This window comes from Vombatus ursinus, unplaced genomic scaffold (assembly GCF_900497805.2).
Source record: "Vombatus ursinus unplaced genomic scaffold, bare-nosed wombat genome assembly UNPS02014807.1, whole genome shotgun sequence".
Classification (NCBI taxonomy): domain Eukaryota; kingdom Metazoa; phylum Chordata; class Mammalia; order Diprotodontia; family Vombatidae; genus Vombatus; species Vombatus ursinus.
In genome coordinates, this window is record NW_020954585.1 from 60423181 (window position 1) to 60446919 (window position 23739).

Sequence of the window (23739 nt, forward strand, 5' to 3'; positions counted from 1 at the left end):
GCTTCCTCTCTGTACATACACCTATATAATTACATGCATATACAAATAATATACCAACAATTAGCCAATATCTGTAAACCAGCAACCATTAAGTCCTTAGAGAAAACAGTATAGTGTGTATCTATTAACACTTATATACTCAAAATGAGGACTTGTTTTTCAAAATAGTATTTATTAAACCAGGTATTAAATTGTTTTGTTATCAAAGGCAACTGTATGGTAAACAACTTTTGATGTCCTAAGAGCAACCATTAGTTAACAACTAAGTATTCTTTTGTGGCACCCAAAATATTTCTTTCAAACCATTCATCTTCTTAGTAGCCCTGGGAGAGGAAAAGGAAATAGGCACTAATTTTTATTTTGTTCTGGAATGAGAGTACAGGTTTAGAAAGGTTAAGAATTTCCTTGGAATTCCTAGCTTAAAGTGGCTGTATCATTATTTTAAAAAAAAATGGTGCTCAAATACATTGTAATTTATTTCACAATTAGTGGTAAACAGGGGAGGAGGGAACCCAAAGTGAAACTATAACACACATATAAACTATAATCCCATAGTGACTTGTCATCACCTCACTAATCAGCTAGCTACACATACTGGCACAGGAGTCTCTCTGAAGAGTTCCATAATTTCAGCCAGTAGAGGGCAGGGGCACACAAAATAAAGCAATATGCAATGCATAGCATAACTGTTTCATAGATCACTGGTGTACAAAAATTGTCAGTTCAGAAAATAAACAGTATTTTAATGCCCATATCCCTTTGCCCAAATCCTACAACTAGTCAACTATTCTATAAAACAGGGTTGAAGTAGATGATCTCCAAGATCCCTTCAAGCAACTCCTCAAAACAGGCTGCCAACGTTGCTTCCTACAAATACTTGACTGCCCTCTGAGGTAGTTCACCCCTACTTTATGATCTTCCAATATCTCACCACACAAATATAACAGACTGGTATTACCTGCCTGGGTGCATGGCAAATAATCCATCACTATGTTGCTGCAAAGTGATCTTCATGGATTTCCTGCGCACTGCATCCTTCTTTTTGTCTACCTAGTTCAGTCCCTTCCTCTTAGGGCATAGACTAAATCCTACTTCGTTACTTTTCTTCTCTCCCACTTCAGTTCTTACTTCCTCAGTAGTGTGTTCTGATTCTCAAGACCTCTACATTTAAAAACAGAGAACATACTAGAAACTCTGGAGAAACTGGTCATCACAATTTAATACCTTCCACCTATCCTTTTCTTGTGAAATTTAGGTTTGGCATTAGGAAAGAAATATTGGATGGCCTTTATTGGCATCGACTGATAGCATAAAGGAAACATTTTTCATACTCTGTATTCATCTTAAGAAGTTGTTTGGAGGGATGAGGGTTAATTTCTGCACACACAAGTGGATTGCAATCATTAGCTTATGATTTGTGTAGTTACAGTTTATTAGCTGTATTAGATACACATAGCTCATGAGATAAAGTACTCTACAAACCTTAGAGGATTGTATAAATAAAACTATTATATTTTGTTCATTTGTGTTCATTTAAAAGAAGACACAAAAACACTTTAGCAATAAGAGAGTATTACATTACCTGATAAACTTTATTCAGTAGGGCAAGGTAGCTATTTTAACATAGTGCTTAAGAAGATATGTCATAGAAGATGCATTGAATTTCCAATGTGAATAAGAATTCTTCCCCAGCTCTCACCCCAACCCAAACACATTTATTTGAAAAATTAACATTCCAACTTAGCTAATTTTATTACAGTCTGGGCACAATAACTAAAATGGAGTCATTCTATTATAATAAATCACAAAATGGGAATTAATTTTCAAAATAAGTTCATTTACTAATCAAAGTTTCAAATCTTTTTATTTTTGCTTATTTCCATTTCTTTTTTGACTTATACTGCAGAAAATAGATGCATTCTTTCATAGCTATGGACATTCTGTCAAATATATATCATATTCTTCCACTTTTTCCCTATCCTCTCAGAATCAATCCAAGGAATATGGAAATACAAACACAAGAGGAAAAAAAACGCTGGAAAGCAGGAAAAAGATGAACTGGCATACAAAAGGGGAAAGCATCAAGAAAAGGGAACAGGAAAAACAACACGGAGGAGCAAAAAGATATGAGATTTATAACTATGCAGTTGCCCTGCTAGTTTAGTGACACTAAAAGAGCCACTACACAAAAGTAAAACTTCCCCTAAATAATTTTAGTGCAGAAGGCAAGACTATATCCTTCTTTTAGTAAGTACTGTTAGTATTCAACACTTTAATATTTATGGTGCATCACATAAAAACCTAACATCAACTTTTGCATAAATCAAAATGAAGCAATGTCAAAATATAACAGCAAATCAGAAGGAAACAAATCTAGGATTTTTACAAAATAGAAAAAGCAAGTATAATAATTAAATGGACTTTAGGTTCACACAATGAGAGCTTTTGTTGCAAATTTTAAAAAACTGAAGTCATATAAGCAGGATGCTTCAAAACTTTAATTCATAAACAAAGACAGATTATTCTATGTTTCATAAAATGTTTATTTTGGATGGTAACACAGTATATATCATGCAACAGCTCAGTTAAAAAAAAGTCATTAAAGAATATAAAGAATGATAATTGGTGCTGTCAATTTAAAAACACAACTGTAAATCATAACTAATCCCCCAAAAGTGACATCAAATGAACCTGAGCATGGACATTACTTGTAAAAGTATTCGTTTTGGAATACTTGTTGGTTTTTGCTTTTTATAAACATGGAGAGCATTTAAATTGGGCTGTTTATGGATTACTGTAATCAACAACTTACAGTCCATTTTGTAGAGGTGCAATCATAAACTTTAGGAGGATTCTATATTCAATGTAATTAATATGCCTCCTATCGCAACCCACCAAATGAACAACAGAAATATGTATCACAAACCAAATAATTAAAAACCAATGCCCATTTAAATCTAGAGTCTGAATATTCTTTTCTCATCAAAACAGCCTTCCAATTGAAATTTAATATGGGTAGAGGGCAAGTGCCTTTGATGGCCCCAACACCAGATTGTTCTTTCTAGTCACAATTTAATTTTTTTCTTGTAATGAAAAATATAGATCTAAAAGACAAATCATCCCTGTCAACTTTAAATGGTACAGCTGTGATTTCCAATGGTTATTCTGCATCAGATGGTAATAGATACTGAACATAACACTTCATACTTCCCATGTTTGTGTCTCAGACTTCAATTAACAAATATAATTCATCTCTTGGAAAAAAATAAATATAGTGGAATGCAAGTGGAATTGAAGGAAAAATATATGATCTACCAACTGCCAAGTAGCACAATTTCATTGTAGACACAAAGTTAGCAATTTCAAAGAATTCTTGAAAATAAAAAAGTTTGCACTTATTCCTGGTCGTAAACAACCTCACAAAAACCTCACTTTTGGTACTACTCTAATTGAAACTACACACTGAATTTATTAATACAGCATTAAGTTTCTTTATGTAAAAAAATCTTTGTACATAGTAATAAAAAAAAGATAAGGCAAGATGCATAAAACAGAAATCCGCTGGTTTACTTTCCTCTGTGTTCTTACAGAGCCGCTGATGACTATCTGCAATAAAAAAGTTGAGTTTCTGATTTTCTGTCTCAAGCATCTTATGCCTTTATTTGTGATAAGAATTCTGTCCAAACATCCTGAAGGACAGATGCTGGCGATGGTCTTTGGCACTTACGCTGGCAAACTGAGCTTCTTTCCCTTGAGTACTGGGAAAAGAGAGAAAAAAATAAGAAAATGTCACAGTATTGAGATGATATGGTTCTCTAATTTTATCTCTCTTCTCATCCCTAAACATTTGAGAATGTATCACATAATGATTATACCCAATACAGCATAAGGAAGAAAAATAGGCCTATTACAAGTGAGAAGTGGAGTCAATTAACTATGCACTTCTGAATATGAAACAGGAACTAAAAGCTACTTAGCTATACATTGACTCTAACAGTCAGAAATGTCTAAGTTCAAGACACTCTAATCTTGTCACTTGCTCTTTTCTGATCATAAATCTGAACTTTCACAAAGATTAGAATCTTATTTAAAATAATTTAAAATTGACAGATTCACCAAAAATGATCTTTTTCTCTTTCAGACTAGTCCAAAATTAGTTTCAAACTATCCAACTTTATGAGTTTACACAACATTCAAAGAGAGTATCTGTTAGAGACATTGAACAGTCCTATTCCTAAGACAGAGAACCAAACCTGTGATCTCATTACTGAGGAGGAAACTGTCTCTACCAATTCAGATCAGCAAGTGCTTTGTGCATTATCATCTTAGAGGTGCCTCAGGTAGTAAGAGATTAAGTGACTTGAGAGGGTCACAAAATTAGTAGATTTTATTTATTTTTTTTGTTTTGTTTTGGTTTTTTTGTTTGTTTTTGTTTTAGGCATTTGGGGTTAAGTGACTTGCCCAGAGTCACACAGCTAGTAAGTGTCAAGTGTTTGGTCTGAGGCCGGATTTGAACTCAGGTCCTCCTGACTTCAGGGCCAGTGCTCTATCCACTGCGCCACCTAGCTGCCCTAAAATTAGTAGATTTTAGAGGTGGCACTTGAACCCAGGTTTTCCCAAGAGGATGATTCTCTATCCATTATGTCATCCATAAGCTAAAGCTCATTCGCTCAGAATGCATTTATAAGTGGGATTTAATACCAAGTATACGAGATGCCCCACAATTCTTACCTTTTGTAACGTACAAATAGAAGAAGTCACAATAGAGAATAGTCTGGACCACGCCAGCAACAACAGCTATGAGGTCAAAGAAACCCTCAAAATAGTAGCGCCAAATCCAATTAATTAGATACAAGGCACGGTATAGACCAAGGAAGAAAAGATAATGAGTAGTGATAGTCTCAGCTTCCCCAGTTTTGCTGATCATAAAGAGTTGTGGGAGGATGGCAACTGATTCAAGGTAGATGGAGAAGGTCCACAAGATCTGTAAAAATAAGTTAGCCAACTACAGTTACTAGACTAATTATCATCACAAAACAGCAAAGGTACCCATGCTCTATAAATTTCTGTCCCAAATGAAGAATTACAGTTGTCCAATTCCACTTCTTTAGTTGTGATTCCAGGCTAAACATTATATCTTCTTACATGAAACACACTAATTTTCTACACTTAATAGATCTGTGAGGGAGAGTCAGCCCTTTACATGGGCAATATGAAATCATTACTGGCTTCCCTTGTTCTTGATCATGTTACCTCCAAAAACTTCTCTCTCACAAAAACTTCTCTTTCTACAAAGATCAGCCCAGATTTTCTTTTTCTCACCTTGACAAGCCAATTTCATTATTATTTTTTTAATCTTTAAAATTAAAAAAAAACCTACAAGTTAAAAAAATTGGTATAATTCTCTTATATGAACTTTATGCACCAAAAATATGGTGCTTCATATACCTTGACAATCAAAAAGTTTTAATGATGTTCTTAAACTATTAATAGAATCAAAGTACCTATCAAAAAATGGAAGTATAACAATACAAAAAATTATAATGCTTTGAATAGTTAGGGGAAAAAATGTTACTTATAAGAGATATTCCCTATGGTGAACAATTTACAGAGCAATATTAGCATGCAGTAGTGTTTGCATTAAAGGATGCCATAAATTGTTGGTAAGAGATTGTGCCTTTCAAATAGCAACCAAGTGTGCACTGCACCACAATAGGTAGCATATGAATCAAGATAATAAGATTCTGTTTTTGTTCACATTATAAGGAAAAACAAGACAAACATACATTACAAAACAAAGTAATTTTTCTTCTTAAATCTTTGTTACAATGGAAGACTAGCTGGGTAGGAAATATACATTCTGAAATGAATGACATAAAAACAAAAGGCAGCAACTTAAAGAAAAAAAACAACATTCCTTTTACACTTGGACTCTGGATATAACATAATCTTATTCAACAACAGATTCTCACAAAGAGTGGTTTTAGTGAAAATATATTTATCGCCTTAAAAGCACCCTGTTCTCCTCAGCCCATCTTCCCTCCCTAGTCCTCCCCTCAAAGTCCCCAACAATCTCTTAACTAACCTCAAGTGGAGAGAAATCATGATTGACTAGAAATGACAACCCTCCAACAGGGACTACCAGAAACTCCACTCGGAATGTGTCGTGGTTTCCATCATACGTAGCCTTAAATTTCATGTAGATTAAGTACACAGTGGCATATGCACAAGCAATGTAGATAAGCTAATAAAACAGAAAGTAAAAATCAGAATGTAATTAATTTGTTTCCTAAGTCTCTCATCTCTTCCCTGCATAAAATATATGTGTAACTGAAAGAAATATATTTTTCATATCATTTGAAACTATAAAATATCAGGAAAAAATTTTAGATTGGATTCATGTTAAAAACAAGTTCATTCTTAAACAAGTAGAAAAGTATTTCTTGGTTTGCCCTTTTCTGGGTATGGCTTATTTAATTTACGTGTTAAACTTTACAATATTAAATAGTACCAATTAAGATATGTGTTGGTTGAACTCTGGACTTTCAAAATGATAAACCACTACTCTTTCTTGTGATGTGAATATTCATTTGGTTATACCATATCACATATGTGAATAGCTTGAAACAACTATTGTTGCAAGGTATGATTTCTGTACACATCCATACATCTATATAGTTGCCCACTTTCCTGAAAATTATATTATTTGCTTGTTCTCATATATGTGTATGTATACATAGACACACACACACACACACACACACACACACACACACACACACACACACACACACACACACACACACACACACCCCCAGATATCAGATATTTATCTATCCTCTGGAAAAGTTTATTCCTCAAAAGACTCCAAAGCAAAGATTGATTCACCAAGAAAACATTAGAGGAAGCTATTTTGTAACAATAACTAGACTCTCACATAATGAAACATTCAATCAATATAGCTACATATTAAGTTGTGTGTGTTAATTAATATTTAACATTACTTAAAAATAACTATTAGATCACATATTAAAGAACTATTAAGAGCAAGAAAACATTAACTTCTTGTGGCCTTAGCAGCTCTCCCCTTGGTTTACATATGTATTACTTTAAACAAGAATATATTAAATCTTCCTGTAATAAAATGTTCTGAGGTTTAAAAAAAAATTCTACTTCAAGTATTTAACTTCAAAATAAATTTAAAATTTTTTTAAATTCTAGAGGTCACCAACTCCCAGATTATTATAGGCTGAGATTATCTATATTAATATTTTGTTTTATATTGAAAAGCTATTTGGATCACAGAATAGTAAGAAAACAGGTATCTGTCTAATATTTTTTGGTTTGTTGTAATCTCCTGTTCATTGTGCAAGGCTGTCAGGAGGCAATGATGAAAATGATTTCCTCATTTATCTTTTAATTAATCTTCTTTCTGGCTGTAATGAAGTTTTTCTTCCCCTTTGCCCTATATATCTAAGTAGAGATTTAGAGAAAGGGAAGGAGGTAACTCTGATCAGTGAATTATCCCCCTAATAAAAGCAATCCCTCCTGGAAAGACCAAGATGTTAAGACTTTATTAAAGAATTATCTTCGATATTCCAACGGTCTGTTATTTTATCAGTGTAGGTGCTCCCTCTAGAGGGGATTGCACTTTCTCCATGACTTAGCAGATGGTCTTTCAAGAGCTGCTATGGTGAGGATGAACTTTTCTGAATTTACCTGGGTAGTTCTTGGACAAAAGACATACGTCCATTATTGGACCTTTACTTAGTCTTTTTTTTTTTTTCCTAGTCTGGTAGTACCTATTAGATCTTAGCTTTGTGAATAGCTAAATCTAGGATTTAGAGAATGTAGGATCACCTCCACATTACAATAAAAGCCTTATGTAAGAAATTTAGTGGACACAATTTTTAACATTCTTAAATACTAAGAACAAAGAACAAGTCTCTTTTACTTACAAATAAAATATATTCAAATTGGTTAAGCCAGGCAAAAATTTGACTATTCTGTGATTTAAAGTTGAGACACCATAGGCAGGACAGAACAACCAACCAATACTATTATATTAGGAAGTCATAAGGTGTGATAGAAAAAGTGCTGGACTTGGGAGTCAAGAAAAACCCTGGGTTTGAATCTTACCTCCAACTTTTACTGGTTGTGTGATCATTGGCAAGTCACTTTATCTCCCTAATTATTAGATGCCTCTTCTATAAAATGGGGATAATAATATGTGTAGTTCTTACCTCACAAGGTTATATTTATTAAAAAAGCCAATGTATGCAAAGCTTTCTGTAAACCTTGATGTGCAATATAAATGTTAACATTTGTTACCATTAGCCATTGTTACTGTTACTTTTTTGTACCATGGTGATTAAAATGGAACTACACTATCTATGGAACTATATGAGAATATATCTTGCATCCTGAGTAAAAACAAACATCTGACTGGAAGAGGCAGGCCAATAATGTTGTTATTTGGATGGAAATGTAAACCACTAATATAAGATTGCGAATTCTGGTATCTGGTAGATCTGCACACTCTTATTCTATTGAGTGATGGCAATTCCAAATGACTGAACATGAGAACATTAAACTCTTTAGTTATAAAGAACTATCTTTGGTTATCTGGAATTTCTAATGTAAGTTTATCAGGGTCACAACCTTTAGCAAATAGTAAAAAATGAAACTACCTCTTCCTTAATGTACCATTATCTACACAGCCTTAATTTTACTCTTCTGAATTCCTTGTATACCTTGGATGGGAATCAGGAAAATTCTAAATGAAACTAGTACTTCTGGCACAAAAATAATCTTATCTATATACATGTAAATTTGCAAAGAGTTTGTACTTAGAAAGCCAACTTGTTGGGACCCAACAAGTTTTTTTTTGGAAGGCTGACAATTAGGATTATATAACTTAGTGATTAAGAACTAACAAATTTCAGAAAATTAAAATTTATTTTACATATGCCTCAAATCTTGTGATGCTGAAGCTTGTTAGTCACATTTTGGGAAATGAGAAAATAGAACTAAACAAGAAAGTACATTCGAGATTCATAGGATCCAGTTATTCAACAAAGAAAATTTCAACTGAAGAAGAGGGAAGAAATTAGAATACAGTCTGCATACAGTAGCATAGTTTGAGAGTGCAAATAAATTCTGACTTCAATTCCTTGTTATATATCCCCTCCCTGGGTTCCTTAGACAATCTAATTTCCCTCTCTGAACAACAATAAAATGTGTAATAGCTCCTTTCCTTACCTAGAGGGGCAAAGCTGAAGCTTGAAAAGGTCTATAATCTTTTGAGAATTTGGAATAAAAGCTTAATGTACTTTAACTACTATCTATTTTCTTTGAAATAGAAATCAAATATCCCTAACAAGTGTATCAATTTCCAGGTATCCTTTGTCCTAGTCATGAAAGCACATCTAAGTGTGACAGCCTTATGCTTTGCAGCTTTTTACTAAACACACAGTGAATAATAGCACACAGTTTATAAAAGCATTTTCTTTACAACTATATTAGGTAGGCAACAGAATTAAACAAAAATACAAAAAAAAAAAAGAATTATGGTTGCAATAAGTATTGTTAATTGGCATGTTATACCTTCATAGATGTATTATACAGTGAAATAAATGAAGTGAAGAGATCCAGGTAACGAGTAGTGAAGACCAGTGCAAACAGAAGCTGGCTCTTCCCAGAAATACCTAAAGAAGCAGAAAGGAGTATTATTATAAGAATATAATATGCTTTAAAATAATCTGCAGGTAAAGTTGAGTTGGGTTCACATAAAAACAGAAAAGGAAAAAAAACTGAATTTATTAGTATTAAGTGACATTCCTGAGGATAAAAAGTATACAAAGTAATATGACTTAAAAAAAAAAAACCATACCAGAATATACACATATGTATATATGGGAGGAAGGAGAAGGGAATGAGCATTTATGCATAACCTACTCTGTGCCATGCACTGTGCTGAGCACTTTAAAACTATTACCTCACAACAACCCTATGAGGTAGTTGCTATTATTACCCCCATTTTACAGTTGAGGAAACTGAAGCAAACAGAGGTTAAGTGACTTGCTCAGGGTCACACAGTTATCTACATGAAGCCGATTTCAACTCAGGTCTCCCTGACTACAGGGCCAGTGCTTTATCCACTGTGTCACTTAGCTTGCCTTTGATATACAATCTCGAAATGAGAATCTGCTTCTTCAAACAAGTCAAAATAGAAAATGATATACTTATTTCAAATGATGCTTTCATTCTTAAGAATATTTTTGGATATTCTCTTCTGTATTGCTAGCAAATCTTGCTCCTTTAAAGCTAGAAATTATTTTCAGAAACAAGAACTCATTTAGAATTGTTTGGTAAATAAGGCAGACAATCAAGAAAAATTTAAAAAATGTGATGTGCTTATAAAATATAGTAAAATAAGTTTTATTATATGGCTTATAAATTAGTTCTTTAGGCACAGTGTGTCCCGCAGATATGCTAAAAGTGATAGCACTGTTGGAATAAGCATATTCCAAGAGGTGTGCTTATAAAATATAGTAAAGTTAGTTTTATTATATGGCTTACAAATTAGTTCTTAAGGCACACATAATGTGTCCCACAGATACACTAAAAGTGACAGCATTGTTGGAATAAGCATACCCCAAGGGTACCACCTTGAAAAAAAGGTTCTAATTTGTTTGTTCCCACCTCCATAACCCTAATGATCATCTATAGCCCTGCTGAGCTACAAAGATTGTCAGACACTGGAAACAGCAAGATATAAGTGATAGCCAGGTAAGTCAGAAAGGCAGCATTATACAGTGGGTAGGAAACAGACCTCAGAGTCAGGAAGACATGGGTTTACATTAGCCCTCTGACATATACTGGCTATGTGACCCTACTGGGCAAATCATTTAATCTCTTAGTACTCTAGGTAGCTCTCTAAGACTCTAAGTTGCAAAGCAGTTGTCCAGCTGCTTTGGTAGACAAGAGTTTCTCACTGGGAGTTCCTGACAGCAATGAAATGCCAGATCAAGTAAAAAGAAAAAAACAAAACAGTGTTATCTGAACTGAAGGGTGGTAGTTGTGCTAATTCCTTAAACTGCTTGCTAACCATATTTCATGATATGAAAATAATACATTCTGTATATTAGTGGTAACCTCAAACACAGCATGGTAGAAAGGAAAGAATGCTGGATCTGATATCAGGAAGCCCAAACATGAATGCCATCTCAAGCTTTCCGCTAGTTGTTTTGGTCATGGGCAAATCTCAGAACCTGTTTCCTTTTGCAAAATGGTGGCACCACCTACCAAAGAGAATTGTTGTGAGACCTTTACATACCTTGAGTGCTATGTAAATGTGAGTGATTAGCAATTCAAACAGTGTCATCTTTAGACACCTGTAATTTGACATTTATGTGACAAAGAAAATTTCATGTAGGATCCCAGCATAACTGCAACACAGCATTCAAATTGTCCTACTGTAGAGCATAATACTAGAGCTATCTCATTCACAAGGATCTATTTGAGAATCAGAACAGCAAACTTAGAAATCAAGTTCCACTCCTTTATTTTATAGAGAAAGAAACTAAAGCCTAGAAAGACTTGACTTGTACAGTCAATGACATAATTGTTTTTTTCTTTCCATGATATCACATTGTCTCTTTTCTCAAACCCCAGAAAATAAGTGAACTGGCAAATGTTGATTTTATCAGTGAGGAAAAGGAGATGTTTCACATAAACCCAGCCTATTACTTTCCTTCCTCCCTCCAAAGTGACTAAGATGTTGACCATTAGCTGAATGTATCAACTGATGGACAAATTATAGATAAAGAAAGGCCTGGGGAGCCAGAAAGAAAATGTTGCCTTCACCACATGATAAATGTTATTAACGTATGAAGCTGTGACATATATACAATAATATTATGTTCTAGTTTTTTCTCTATAATATATCCCAAGGTAGTCACATCTAAGTTTATTTTCTACATATTTGCCCTTCTTCTTCCTTCACCAAATACCTAATTTGGGTTTAGATACTCCATCACAAATATATCTATCTTCCCCGGACAATATTTACATAGTCTTAGTTAAAGGGCACTGTTAACAATTCTTTTGAATATCACTTCCTAGCTATAAAACCATTTTGTATATTGTCATTTTTTTTCAAAAGGGATTTAGAAATTGTTATTTTCTTCCTTGTTAGAAAAAAAATAATTACAATGATTGAGATTGAGAAATTTGAGATTGAGGAGAGAAGATAAAAAGTAACTAAACTGTTACTTTAGAGTCATAGGAGGACAAAGGAGAAAGCTAAAACTCCCTGTCCTATCCCCCAAAACATCAAATCATTGCTGTCCCTCAAACCTAGAACTGAATTCCACTCACTAAACTTTCTCAAGTGTTGAAATCCCTACCTTCTTCCTAGAGTCAACTCAGGTGATATATAAGCATTCCGTGCCATCCCTCTAGCTGAAAATATTTTTTTTCTCTTCAATTTCTCATTCAATAAGTGTTTTTAAAGCATTTACTTAAAGACATGGTGCTAGGCACTGGGGACACCAAGACAAAATGAAACATTACCCTCAGAAAGCTTACATTCTATTTGTGTAAACAACAAGTACCTAGAAAATTTAACTACAGAATAATCTGAGGGAGAGTATGTAACTATAATATGAAGGACAGTCTGTTAACAATTGAATTGAAAGCAAAGAACAAAATGAAAGTATTTGAGAGCAGGAGAAAAAGAAATGTAACATTTTCCACTCATTTACTTAAACAAAAATTAAATGTTCTATTAGAAACTTAAATATCAGCAACTATAGTTGCTTAATTATTTACATCTAAATTAATTGTAATGCAGAAAGTATCAAAACATTTGTTTTCAATTTCTCCCTCTCTCAGTTCTACTCATGACTTTGTTCATTCATTCTCCTTCATTTTTCCTGATATGATCAGTGTGTATTCCATTCTTCTAGTTTGGCTTTATTCACTTTGCATTATTTTATAAAGCTCTTTCCAGGTTTTGTTGTATTCTTCATACTTTGTCCAACTCAATTGCTTTATATGATTTCAGTACATCAGTGCACCTTGATTTATGGAACAATCCTCATATTGAAGGACAGGATATTTAAGTTTATTTCATTTTTTTTGCAACAATATACAATACCACGATGAAAATCTTTCAAGTTGGCCCTTTTTAAAGTTTATACTCTAATAATTCAGAGTATAATCCTAATAAAGGAATCAGTGAGCCAAACGGTATTATTTTTGTAAACTTTACTGTATGCTGCCAGACTGCTCTCCAGAAAGATTCTATAAGTTTCTAATTTAATTTTATCATTAAAAACAAGGAACATAGGATCGTATTCAACAACAATTCTAAAAACACACTTAAGTTCTCTGCTATGTCTATTTAATGAATAAAAAAGGAGGGGGAAAAAAGAGGGAAAAAGAGTTGAAAATCTTAGGCAGCACAGTTCTAACATAGTTGCTAATAACTACTCTTTGGGAAGGTAGGGGGAATCTCTAACTTAAAGGCAAGAAGTTTTCCAAGACTTGGCTATAAAAATGCTTTATTTCCTATTCAAATTTCTGAAGCATAAGCATTCTTGAAATCCTCTTTTTAGTTTTCAAATGAGAAAAACCCTAACTTCTTGCTCTACCAAATTGGGGTGGGGAGGGATGCCCAACATCATTTTCTAGAGAAAAAAGGTCAAATTATTTCATGGGTTAACAGCCTCATATTTTGTGTTTTTGCAACTATCAGCAGATACAGTACTGTTTCTGGGTATCAGGTGTTTGGAGAGTCAAATCTGGGCATGCTAATTTGAAATTCTCCAACCCCAACCCTATTTATCATTTGTGAAGTATAACTTAAGTAAAGATAGGTTGCCTTAATTTCTGAGCCAAAGAATTAATGAGAGGCCAGAGTAGAGCTCCGAGAAGAGGAGGAGAAGTAGCAGTGGTAGTAGTGATGATTTGACCTGAATTTGAGGATTTGACATGATGATTTGACATGAATGGGGAGAGGTGGACAGGTATCAGGCAATGTTCTCTAAGGAGCTAATAAAATTACAGAAAATCTCTGGTAGCTTTTTATACAGTATTATACTATTTTTCCTTTAGCACTTTGTTTGGACTTCTTCATCTGTCCAGAATGCTGACTGGCTGATGGCTAATGGTAGATTTTTCACCTCACAAAAAAAAGAGTACACCAGCAGACATGACAAGTACAGGACATAGCTGAGATTCTTTGGAAGGACACCAAAGAATCTCTGTAGGGAAGGAATGTGGCAGGTTAGAGTGGCTCCTAAAAAAAAAGTTAAAGCATTGTTTTCTGTCAATGAGACATGCCAGAGATATAAGCATATAATTTTATACAAACCATAAAAATTTAGTAGCTACATTTAAACTAAATTTATTCTCTACAATGTTTATATGAATTTTAAATTAATCAATTTTACATTTTAAAGGTGCAAGTACCTTGTCAAATCCAAATCAATCTTGAAACTTAAAATACCAATATTTTTCTATGGGGTTAAATCAAATTTAGCAAAAAATTTGCATTACAAAGTACAAGATAAGAGATTTGGTTATGGTGTATATTAAATTATCTTCCCAGTATTACTGGTGGAACATAAAATTATCATGTTCTTTAGAACATGAATAACATCCTTTATATAACACTAGGAAAACTAAGTTCCACAACAATACTTATTGAAACTCTAAATGCACATTGAAACATCTAAATGCACTAAGTACAGAAAATGTTTGCATTATTTATGAACCTATGGTATGTTGTAGAGGTAAAACTGATGATTCATTTAGCCTTGTGTGTTGGTAGTCTGAAAGCAACTTCAAAGGATATTATCCTTAGTACCTGTTAAAAAATAGATACTCTGCAAATTTCTGTTGATTGGGATGAAAATACCTAGAGAACTCATTACTCCAAAAAGAGAGAAAGTACTAAAGCCAGGGTAAAGAGTAAAAAGCAGGCCACCGGCCTAGGACTTAACACATAAGGGATAGTGGTGTTGGTGGTATACACACAGAACAAGGTACACCCAAAAAAAATTTTTTTTAAAATAAATGCCCATATTTTAATGCCATCGAATTCCACTCTTCAACATATAAATCCAGTTAAATGTGTGTCATGGGAAAGGTTCAAGGCTTCTGACAGACAATACACACAGGAAGGCACAATTCTCAAACTTTGCCTAGGGTATAAAAGTATCTTGTACTATTAAAAAAGTGATGAAAAAACCTTCAAATCCCTGTTATTAACCAAAACATAAGGTACTTTAAGTTTATTTTTTATAGGAAAATAAACACTTCAAAAATACAATGTGCCTCACTCTCAGATCTTAAGCATAAGAACTCTCATTTATAACAAATGGCATTGCAGATCCTTTCTTGAGTTAATTTAGCAACAATTACAGATGTTTGATCTCAAAAACTGAACCTTCAGAAAGGGAGAAGGAACCCACATCTATGGGGTGAGGTAAAGGCTATATAACAAAAGGACCAAAAACATATAAGAATATGTTTTTCTTCTAATTTAAAATAAATTCTCTTCTTTGAAAAGCTTACCTTTTTTATTTAGGATCATCTTACATGGGAGCCAATTTAGTATTTGCAGAACAAACCACCCTAGTTGCTAAGCAGTAATTAAGTGGGATTCTAATTAATTTTAGTATGACCCTTATCGGAAAGGTAATAACAGCTAGACAGCTAAAGTGAGCATCTGACTGACCTGTTAACTCACATACTATATAAACTAAAAGCTTACTATATAAACTAAAAGCAGTGTCCTTTATCAATGTTGAAAATGCTAATTAAGAGTAAAATATCCAGGGGATTATAAAAAGAAGCTATGGAGTACATGATAAAACCTTGTACTCCACAAATCTTCTGTGACTCTAAGTCTAACAGTAATAATTTCCATCAGGGGTGTTAAACTCAAATACAAAGAGATCCTTGCTGACAGCTGCATATTGACTTAGAGGACCACAAATTAACATTATTGATGTTGTATTGTATCATACATTTTAATCTGGTTCAGGCTGGACCCTCTAGTTCACAAAATGGCAGTTCAAGTTCCACAGCTACATTTTTACATACTTGATGATATTGTACAACGATGTGATGAAAACTATATTGGAAAATATATTGTTTCAGGACCAAGACATAAAAGACACCAAAAGCTTATGGACTACTCAGAAACCTCCTTCTTAAACAATATGAATACCATGCTCAAGAAGAGAAGGCACTGAACTAGGGAAGTACTGATCGTCACTCTCATTTTTAAAAGTTAGTTTGACTACAACTTAATAGACAGGAAATGACTGGTAATAGACTAATTCGGTGCTGTGAACGCAACCAATTTTAAAGAGGTCTAATTTCAAGATCTTTTCAAAGAGTGGTTGAATCCAAAAGAATGGAAAAGATAACCAACCAATGGCATTTTTACCCCCAAAATGGAGACTGAGAAACTGTCAATAACTATCAACTCATATATACCTACTTTCTCATCTTTATAAAATCTTAAAATCCAAACATGCATCAAGGGTATGCCTCTATGAATCCAATTTGATTGAATATGTAGAGGCAGGTGGCATAGTGGATAGAGAACTAAACTTAGAGTCAGGAAGATCTAATTTCAAATCTTAACACATACTAGCTGTACCAGCTGTGTGACCCTAGGCGAGTTACTCGACCTCTCTGTTTCTTCATCAGCAAAATGGAGAGCATCTACTTCAATGTTTTTGTGAGGATCAAAGGAGATAACATATGTAAAGCACTTTGTAAATCTTAAAACATCATATAAATAGAGCTATTATCTATCTATCTATCTATCTATCTATCTATCTATCTGTTTCTTAAGTGCCAACTACATTCTATATAGTGAGCTAGGATCCGGTAATACAAAGAAAAAAAAAACAGCATAGACCCTGCCTTCCTAAGGTACTTATAATGGGGAGAGGAAAAGGTTTAGGACATCGCATGCACAGAAGTATACTGCAAGGTAGATTATGTAAGGGAAAAAGAAGCATACAAAGTTCTCTAAGAAAATCTGCCAAGACTCTAAATCACTAAGAGAAATGCATATTAAAACTTCTCTAAAGTTTCACCTCACACCTGTCAAATTTTCAGATGATAAAAGATAGAAATAGTTAATCTTAGAGGGGCAGAAACAGAAGAATAAACCAAGACAATAGTATAAATAAGAAGTATCAGTTAAAAAAAAAAAAGCTTGTGCTTTCTCTACTATACCACATATCCTCCTTCAAATCTAGAGCTTCAGAGCACTACCTAATCCACCTAGAATTCAAAGTAAATTTTAACCAGAGAAATTTCATGTTTGATTATGAATTATCCCTCAACCACAGGCCAGAAAGGCACCTACAGCTATGCTCATCTAAATTGTTTTTTATGATGCGAACTTTTACACTGAGGTTGCTTGTGTGATCAAAATATTTGACAAAGTCTTTCATGCTAATCTTGTGAAGACCTGGAGAGATGTGTGTTAGACAAGAATACAAGTAGATTTGGAACTGGTTAAATGGCTGCACCCAAAGAGTAGTCATTCATTAAGAGCTTCATATCAACCTGCATGATTTTTAGAATACCAGAGGAATCATTCGTATTTGTCCTATGTAGTTTAACATTTTAATGAATGACTTAAAGACACTGATGGCAGGCATACTCATCTAATTTACAGAAAACACCAAATTAGGAGGGATTAGTAGACACTGCATGACAGTCAGGACCTAAAAAGATCTTGACTGGTTAGAACACTTGGATAAATCTAATAAGATGACAGGGATAAATGTAAATTCCTACGTTTTAGGTTCAAAAAAAGCAAATTCATAAGTACAAGATGAAGAAAGAATTGTCAGATAGTGATTTAACAAAGTGGCATGGATACAGAGCCAGTCTCAAAGCAATGAGGACCACTTTTTGAACACATACTTGCTGTATGGCAAGTCACTTCACTTTTCAGTACCCCTGGGCACAGGTGTTACAGTTTAGGTCTGGAACCAGATTAAAATGTAACTGGAAAGTGTTTAACCAAAATAAAAAAATACAACATAGGTAATGTTAACTTGTGATTTTTTAAATCAATATGAAACCTCCAGGGATCCTTTATTATAAATTGCTGAGAAAGTGCCAACCAATGTTATTAAGGGAATTTCCTCAAGGGGAAGGAGGTAAGCACTTTGATAATGAAATTAAAAGTCCAGTCTCCAGGCCAATCTAGATGTCTTGATGGCCTTCAAGTTCAATATGAGCTAAGGAAACTAATACAATCTTAGGTTATATTAAGAGTAAGTGCCTCTAGGACTAGGCAGGTGGTGGTCCTACCTGCTCAATCAGACCATATCTGGAATGATGAATTTAATTCTGAGCACCGCATTTTAGGAAAGATTTATAATAAGAGTCTAAGAAAGGACAGCCAGGATGTTGAAAGGCCTTAAGTTTATGTCACATGAGCATCTGCTGAAAGAACTGGGAATGTTTAGCTTAAGAAGAAACAGCCAATAAGGGGGAATGATAGCTGTTTTCAAGTATTTGAAGGGATGTTATAGGAAGGACAGAACAGACTTCTGCTTGGCCAGAAGGCAAAACTAGGAACAATGGGTAGAAGTTATAAATAAACAGTTCGAGGCTTCACTTAAGGAAAAGCTGCCTAATGATTAGTTATTCAAGAAAGGAATATGCTATCTTGGAAGCTAACTCCAAGTAACACTGGGGCATGTTCAAGCAAAAGCTGGGTGACCACTTGTGTGTGTTACACACAGACTTTTCTGTCCAGGTGTAAGTTGGACTAGATAGCCTCTGAGGTCCCATCCAGCTCTGATACTCTGTGAAATAGCACAAGACTCACAGACTGACTCATAACATTGTGCACTTCAACCCAGAGAAGCTCAGCTATCTTACAGAAAATAAAGAATGTCTCAATAATCTGTCACTAAATGAACACAGATTGATAAAACTGGTTAACATCACATAGACATTTCCTTCATTTCACTGACCTATGTTCATTTATTATTATTTTTTTAGGCAATTGGGGTTAAGTGACTTGCCCAGGGTCACACAGCTAGTAAGTATCAAGTGTTTGGTCTGAGGCCGGATTTGAACTCAGGTCGTCCTGACTTCAGGGCCAGTGCTCTGTCCACTGCGCCACCTAGCTGCCCCCCATGTTCATTTATTAAATGAAGCCTTCAACGCTAAATATTTAAATTCAACATTTTGAGATACTAAAAGTTTCTAAGTGATGAACTTTTGTTCCAGTTTTTAATATAGCAATAATAGGCACACATACACACACACAAAAAGTTAAGCAAAAAGTCTTTAAAACAACCTGGTTTTGATTAAACAGACCAGAAAAACAAGATACCAAGAGTTGGATTGTTTATGCAAGAAAAATGCAAAATGGTTTACTTTACTCTAACATTTGTGAAAATAGTGATTCTGAAGCAACCAGAGAGCCCAGTCTATGCCAAGCACTGAACAGATACCAGAATTCCAACATGAGCCTGGACATCAGAACTTTCAAAAGAGAGAACCAAAACATATAACTGTCTTCTCTGAATTATCTGAGAAATATGCCTAAACAATTTTTAAACTTTCATATTAGGGGAGCAGCTAGGTGGCGCAGTGGACAGAGCTCCAGCCTTGAAGTCTGGAAGACCCGAGTTCAAATTTAACTTCAGACACTTGACACTTACTAGCTGTGTGACCCTGAGCAAGTCACTTAACCCCACTGCCTAGCCAAAAAGAAAAAAAAACTTTCATATTAGGATAACAGTAAATAGCAATTCAGCTCTTTGTTCATAAAGGAAACCATGTAACACAATCTGATATTTTTTAAAATTAACCAAGAAACTCACATTAAGGAACTAAAATGATCAGAAGACTAGGTTTCAAGTGTGAAAATCCCTATTACATCTTGAGTCTTCCAAAATGATTTATGATAGAAAGTAGATTAGTTCTGCACTAACACTGTATGTTATTTACTTGCAAAAACAGTCAAAAATATGTACCAAATACATTCACTTATTCTTTTCCCTTATGATTAATCTGGCAGCTGCTAAAATAAATGACATTTTCCTAAATTCTCTCAACCCTTTAAATTAAAACAATGAACATTGGGAAGAATGGGAAAAAACCTCTGAATCTTTTTTTTTTTTTTTGGCTAGACAATGGAGTTAAATGACTTGCCCATGGTCACACAGTTAGTGAGTGTTATGCGTCTGAGGCTGGATTTGAACTCAGGTGCTCCTGAATCCAGGACCGGTACTCTATCCACTGTGCCACCTACCTGCCTCTTGAATCTTTTAAACTAATACAAGGCTCCTTTAAAAACTGTAAAATAGCATCCGGTTTCCTATACCCTAAAATTCTTCTATACCTAAAGCTCCTTTACTATCTTTTAGTCTAACAAGAAAATTCACAAATAACACAAATAGGCCCCTCCTATTTATGAAATATACTTACTTCAAAGGCTTTTCTGTATTTTGGGAGGAAAATCTAAAGTTTGTGATAGTAAATCACAAGGGTCATATTTTCAAATTAAACAGAAGGCTAAATACATACTTTATGGGATCAACAAAAAATGAATTAAGTAAAACCTCTTATTTAAGGCCTAATGCTTAAGCTAACATTTTATGATGCATAAGGGGGTTATGCCAATGTATTAGTTTAAATATGAAGATTATGGATAACCAAATATTCTGGACAGCTGAAACCATGAAAACTTTTTTTTAATTTTAATCATACTGGATGGAAATCTTTCCAAAATGTATTACAGACTTGCAATAATTATGTTTGGAATATACCTAATATAGCAATCATTTCTTGGTAACTCAAGGTTTGTTGCAAATAAATACACACACACACACACACACACACACTGTGTTGCACTAAAATATCTGCTAATTACTGAGTTAAGTCTGTCTTTCCCTAAAAGGCCCCTAAGCACTGCAATTTTTCTTAGTTGTGTTTTCTGTCTTCCCCTTGTCAGTTGTCAATTATCACTGCCCTCAGTGGGCATGACTAGAGTAATTCTTTTTCCATTTTTAAAATGCTGCTTCTATTCTTCTGTGAGGCTAGAAATTAGATGAGTCTTATTAGAATTATCTGTAAGTGTAAGCGGTCTTTATTTGGTAGCTGTCGGAGCTCTCCTATGAGTAACATAGACAAATTTTTGTTCATGGACTCTGTAAAATCTATTTTGGTTAGTCACATACTTTTTTTTTTTTGGCCTATTCTGGTTCATGATTCTCTTTTATTTGTTGAAGATGCTCATAGCAGAATTTCAAATAAGTGAATTATTAGTGTATTTGTGGGGATTTAAGGGGAAATTGAGGTAAAGAGGCACTTAAAAACACTGTAGTCCTGTAGATCAATGTTAAAGTCCACCTTTCATTGCCTCAATGAAAATATCCACTACAATACTCAGGATACATCAATTTCTGAAAAAAATTGTACAGTATTTGTCAAAAGTTCAGTGACTCTTGATAACTATGTGTTTATAATTATGTGGTATATACTTTTGTTTTTAAAAGTATTTTTTAAATACAAAGGGCACTTCAGTTTCCAGGGCTGATAGAATTTCAAATTTCCTCTCATCTCAATTGGTATGGCAGGGAATAAGTCGTTCTAAAGAATTTCTTCACAAAATTTGCCAAGCTTAAGGGACTAGTCTAGAGATTTTTCCACTTAGCAAAATGAAAATGATACTAATAGAGCACTATGTACTACGAGTTAAATATAAAAAATGGCTTTAATAAAGTTAGTTATTAAATGAGGGTATATACAAAATCTGGTTTAATCCATAAACAGGATAGTAGCAAATTTACATAGGGTCAGTTCACCCCCACCCACATAAGCTAATTGGGTATTTTTACACATGATCTTCAAGCTTTATCCACAGAAGTTCTGAAACTGAGTTTATTAGTTTTTATCTTTACCCAAAAGGTAAATACTAAGTCCTTGAAACCAGCAGGGACACCGATATCATGACCTCTTCCAGCAGCATCCAGTGATTGCTACTGAATCCACCACACCTTCAAATAGCTGCCACGTCAGAAGGAGCCAGGAAATGCAATCGAGTACCCATCCTTGCAACGTGATTCATTGATTCACAATTTTCAAACCCAAATACTTAAAACCTCTCCAACTCTGAATCCTTCCACACGAAAATCTCCATCCGTTAACTTGCACAAAGCAAACACATGAACATTTACGGGGGGGAAGTCACGGAGGCTTGATATCCGAAGTTTCAACTAATCAAACAGGCAAAGGCCTGCAAAATGCAGGAGCAGCTATATCTCTAACTTCACTTCTAGAACTCTGAACACATTATCTGAGCTTAATTGAGCGCCTGGACATCTATCTACACATTCTGCAAAAAGTTTAGCCCACTTGTAAGGTGTGCAGAAGCCACTTTGGTGGAACAAATTCGCCAGTCCCATCTTTTCCTATGAAACTTCTCTCTATAATTTTCCCAGACCGGCTTCCCCTAACCCCCTCCGCCCGCGCCCCATCCCCCGGTCCTCGGCTCAGGAGAGACAGATGCATCAGGTTAAGGAGAGGTGGTGGGAGGACTACAGCCCCGAATCGGAAACTTTCTTTTCCCTTCGAGGAGCCCAGATTGCTAGATAGCCTAGGCTTTCCTGAATGTAACCCGAGCACCTAACCCAGGAATACACGAAACCTGGCCCTTCCGCACCCCGGCAGCCAAGCGGCCCTAAGCTGAGCCTGGCAGGGGAGAGAAGGTGGGGACAGCCCCGGGAGCTGCAAGGGAGGAGACAGCTCGGCCGGGGCTCGGGGGAGGACAGGGAGCCGGGGATGCCGTTCCGCGAGCAAGTGCGACGAGAGGCCACGTCTCCCCCTCGGCCCCGGGAAGGGGCAGGGGGGGTCTTCTGGGAGGGAGAAGTCGGCGGAGGTGAGACGGCCCGGGGGAGCTCCGCATCACCCAGCCGAGGGGGACGGAGCAGTGCAAGAGAGACCCGTGGAGCAAAGCACGAAGGAACCTATAACCGACCCGCCTGCAGCCCCCCACGCTACCCCCGGCGCGCCGGGAGGCCGCTCCCGGGCCCCCGGGGCCTCCCTCACCGGCGCAGGAGCGGGTCTTCCAGATCTTCAGCAGCAGGATGATGATGGCCGCCAGGTGGGACAGGTCCCCGGTCAGCCGGAAAATGTTCATGGCGGCGGCGGCAGGAGCGAGCAAAGCCGGGGGCGGGCTGCGAGCGAGCGCGGCGGCGGCGGCTGGCGGGACGGGGAAGCGACGCGGCGGCGGCGGCCGTTTAGGTGCTGCCCCTAAAGAAAGCGGCGAAAATGGCGAGATGAAGGAGCGACGTGGCCCGGGGACGTGGCCGAACAGCCAGCGCCGCGCCCAGTGTAGTCTGGGAAAGGAGAGCCGACCCCCCCCCCGCCTGCGGGCCACGCCCCCTGCCGCCAAGGCCACGCCCCTTAAAGGGCACTATTCCACGAGAGTGCGCTTGCGCCGCGAGAGCATCCTGCTTCTCCCTGGGGTTTGTCCCAGACTGCCAACGCTCTTAGGAGGATTTTTAACTCCCTGCGTTGTGTCATCCCTTAGGTTTTGTGGCAGAGCAGCGCAGGAAATCTGATATGATTCGGCTTAGAAATGGGGAGAAATTAGCCAAGGGCTTTCTCGCTTGTATTCTATGATGCTGTGGAAGGAATCTTAAAAGATGTTTATTCTGTACTAAATTG

General features: G+C 35.8%; 1 protein-coding gene across 1 annotated transcript; it reads right to left on the minus strand.

The window, feature by feature from the left end:
- Positions 1-1563: 1563 nt before the first annotated feature.
- On the minus strand, positions 1564-23260 carry LOC114052399 (ER lumen protein-retaining receptor 2). Its single transcript, XM_027874980.1, has 5 exons — positions 23119-23260; positions 9607-9707; positions 6086-6244; positions 4732-4984; positions 1564-3758 (listed from the first exon to the last, which is right to left on the minus strand). The coding sequence occupies exons 1-5, from the start codon at positions 23207-23209 to the stop codon at positions 3724-3726; spliced, it is 639 nt and encodes a 212-aa protein (XP_027730781.1). The 5' UTR covers positions 23210-23260; the 3' UTR covers positions 1564-3723.
- Positions 23261-23739: the final 479 nt, after the last annotated feature.

What these genes read in the sequence shown, in the direction of transcription:
- LOC114052399 (XM_027874980.1), bottom strand. Translation starts at nt 23,209, where the DNA reads ATGAACATTTTCCGGCTGACCGGGGACCTGTCCCACCTGGCGGCCATC. An exon ending in GAAGACCCGCTCCTGCGCCG is followed by an intron (nt 9,708 to 23,118) that starts GTGAGGGAGGCC and finishes CTGCTTCTTTAG; the next exon opens with GTATTTCTGGGAAGAGCCAG. An exon ending in CTATTTGTACGTTACAAAAG is followed by an intron (nt 3,759 to 4,731) that starts GTAAGAATTGTG and finishes CTCTTTTCCCAG; the next exon opens with TACTCAAGGGAAAGAAGCTC.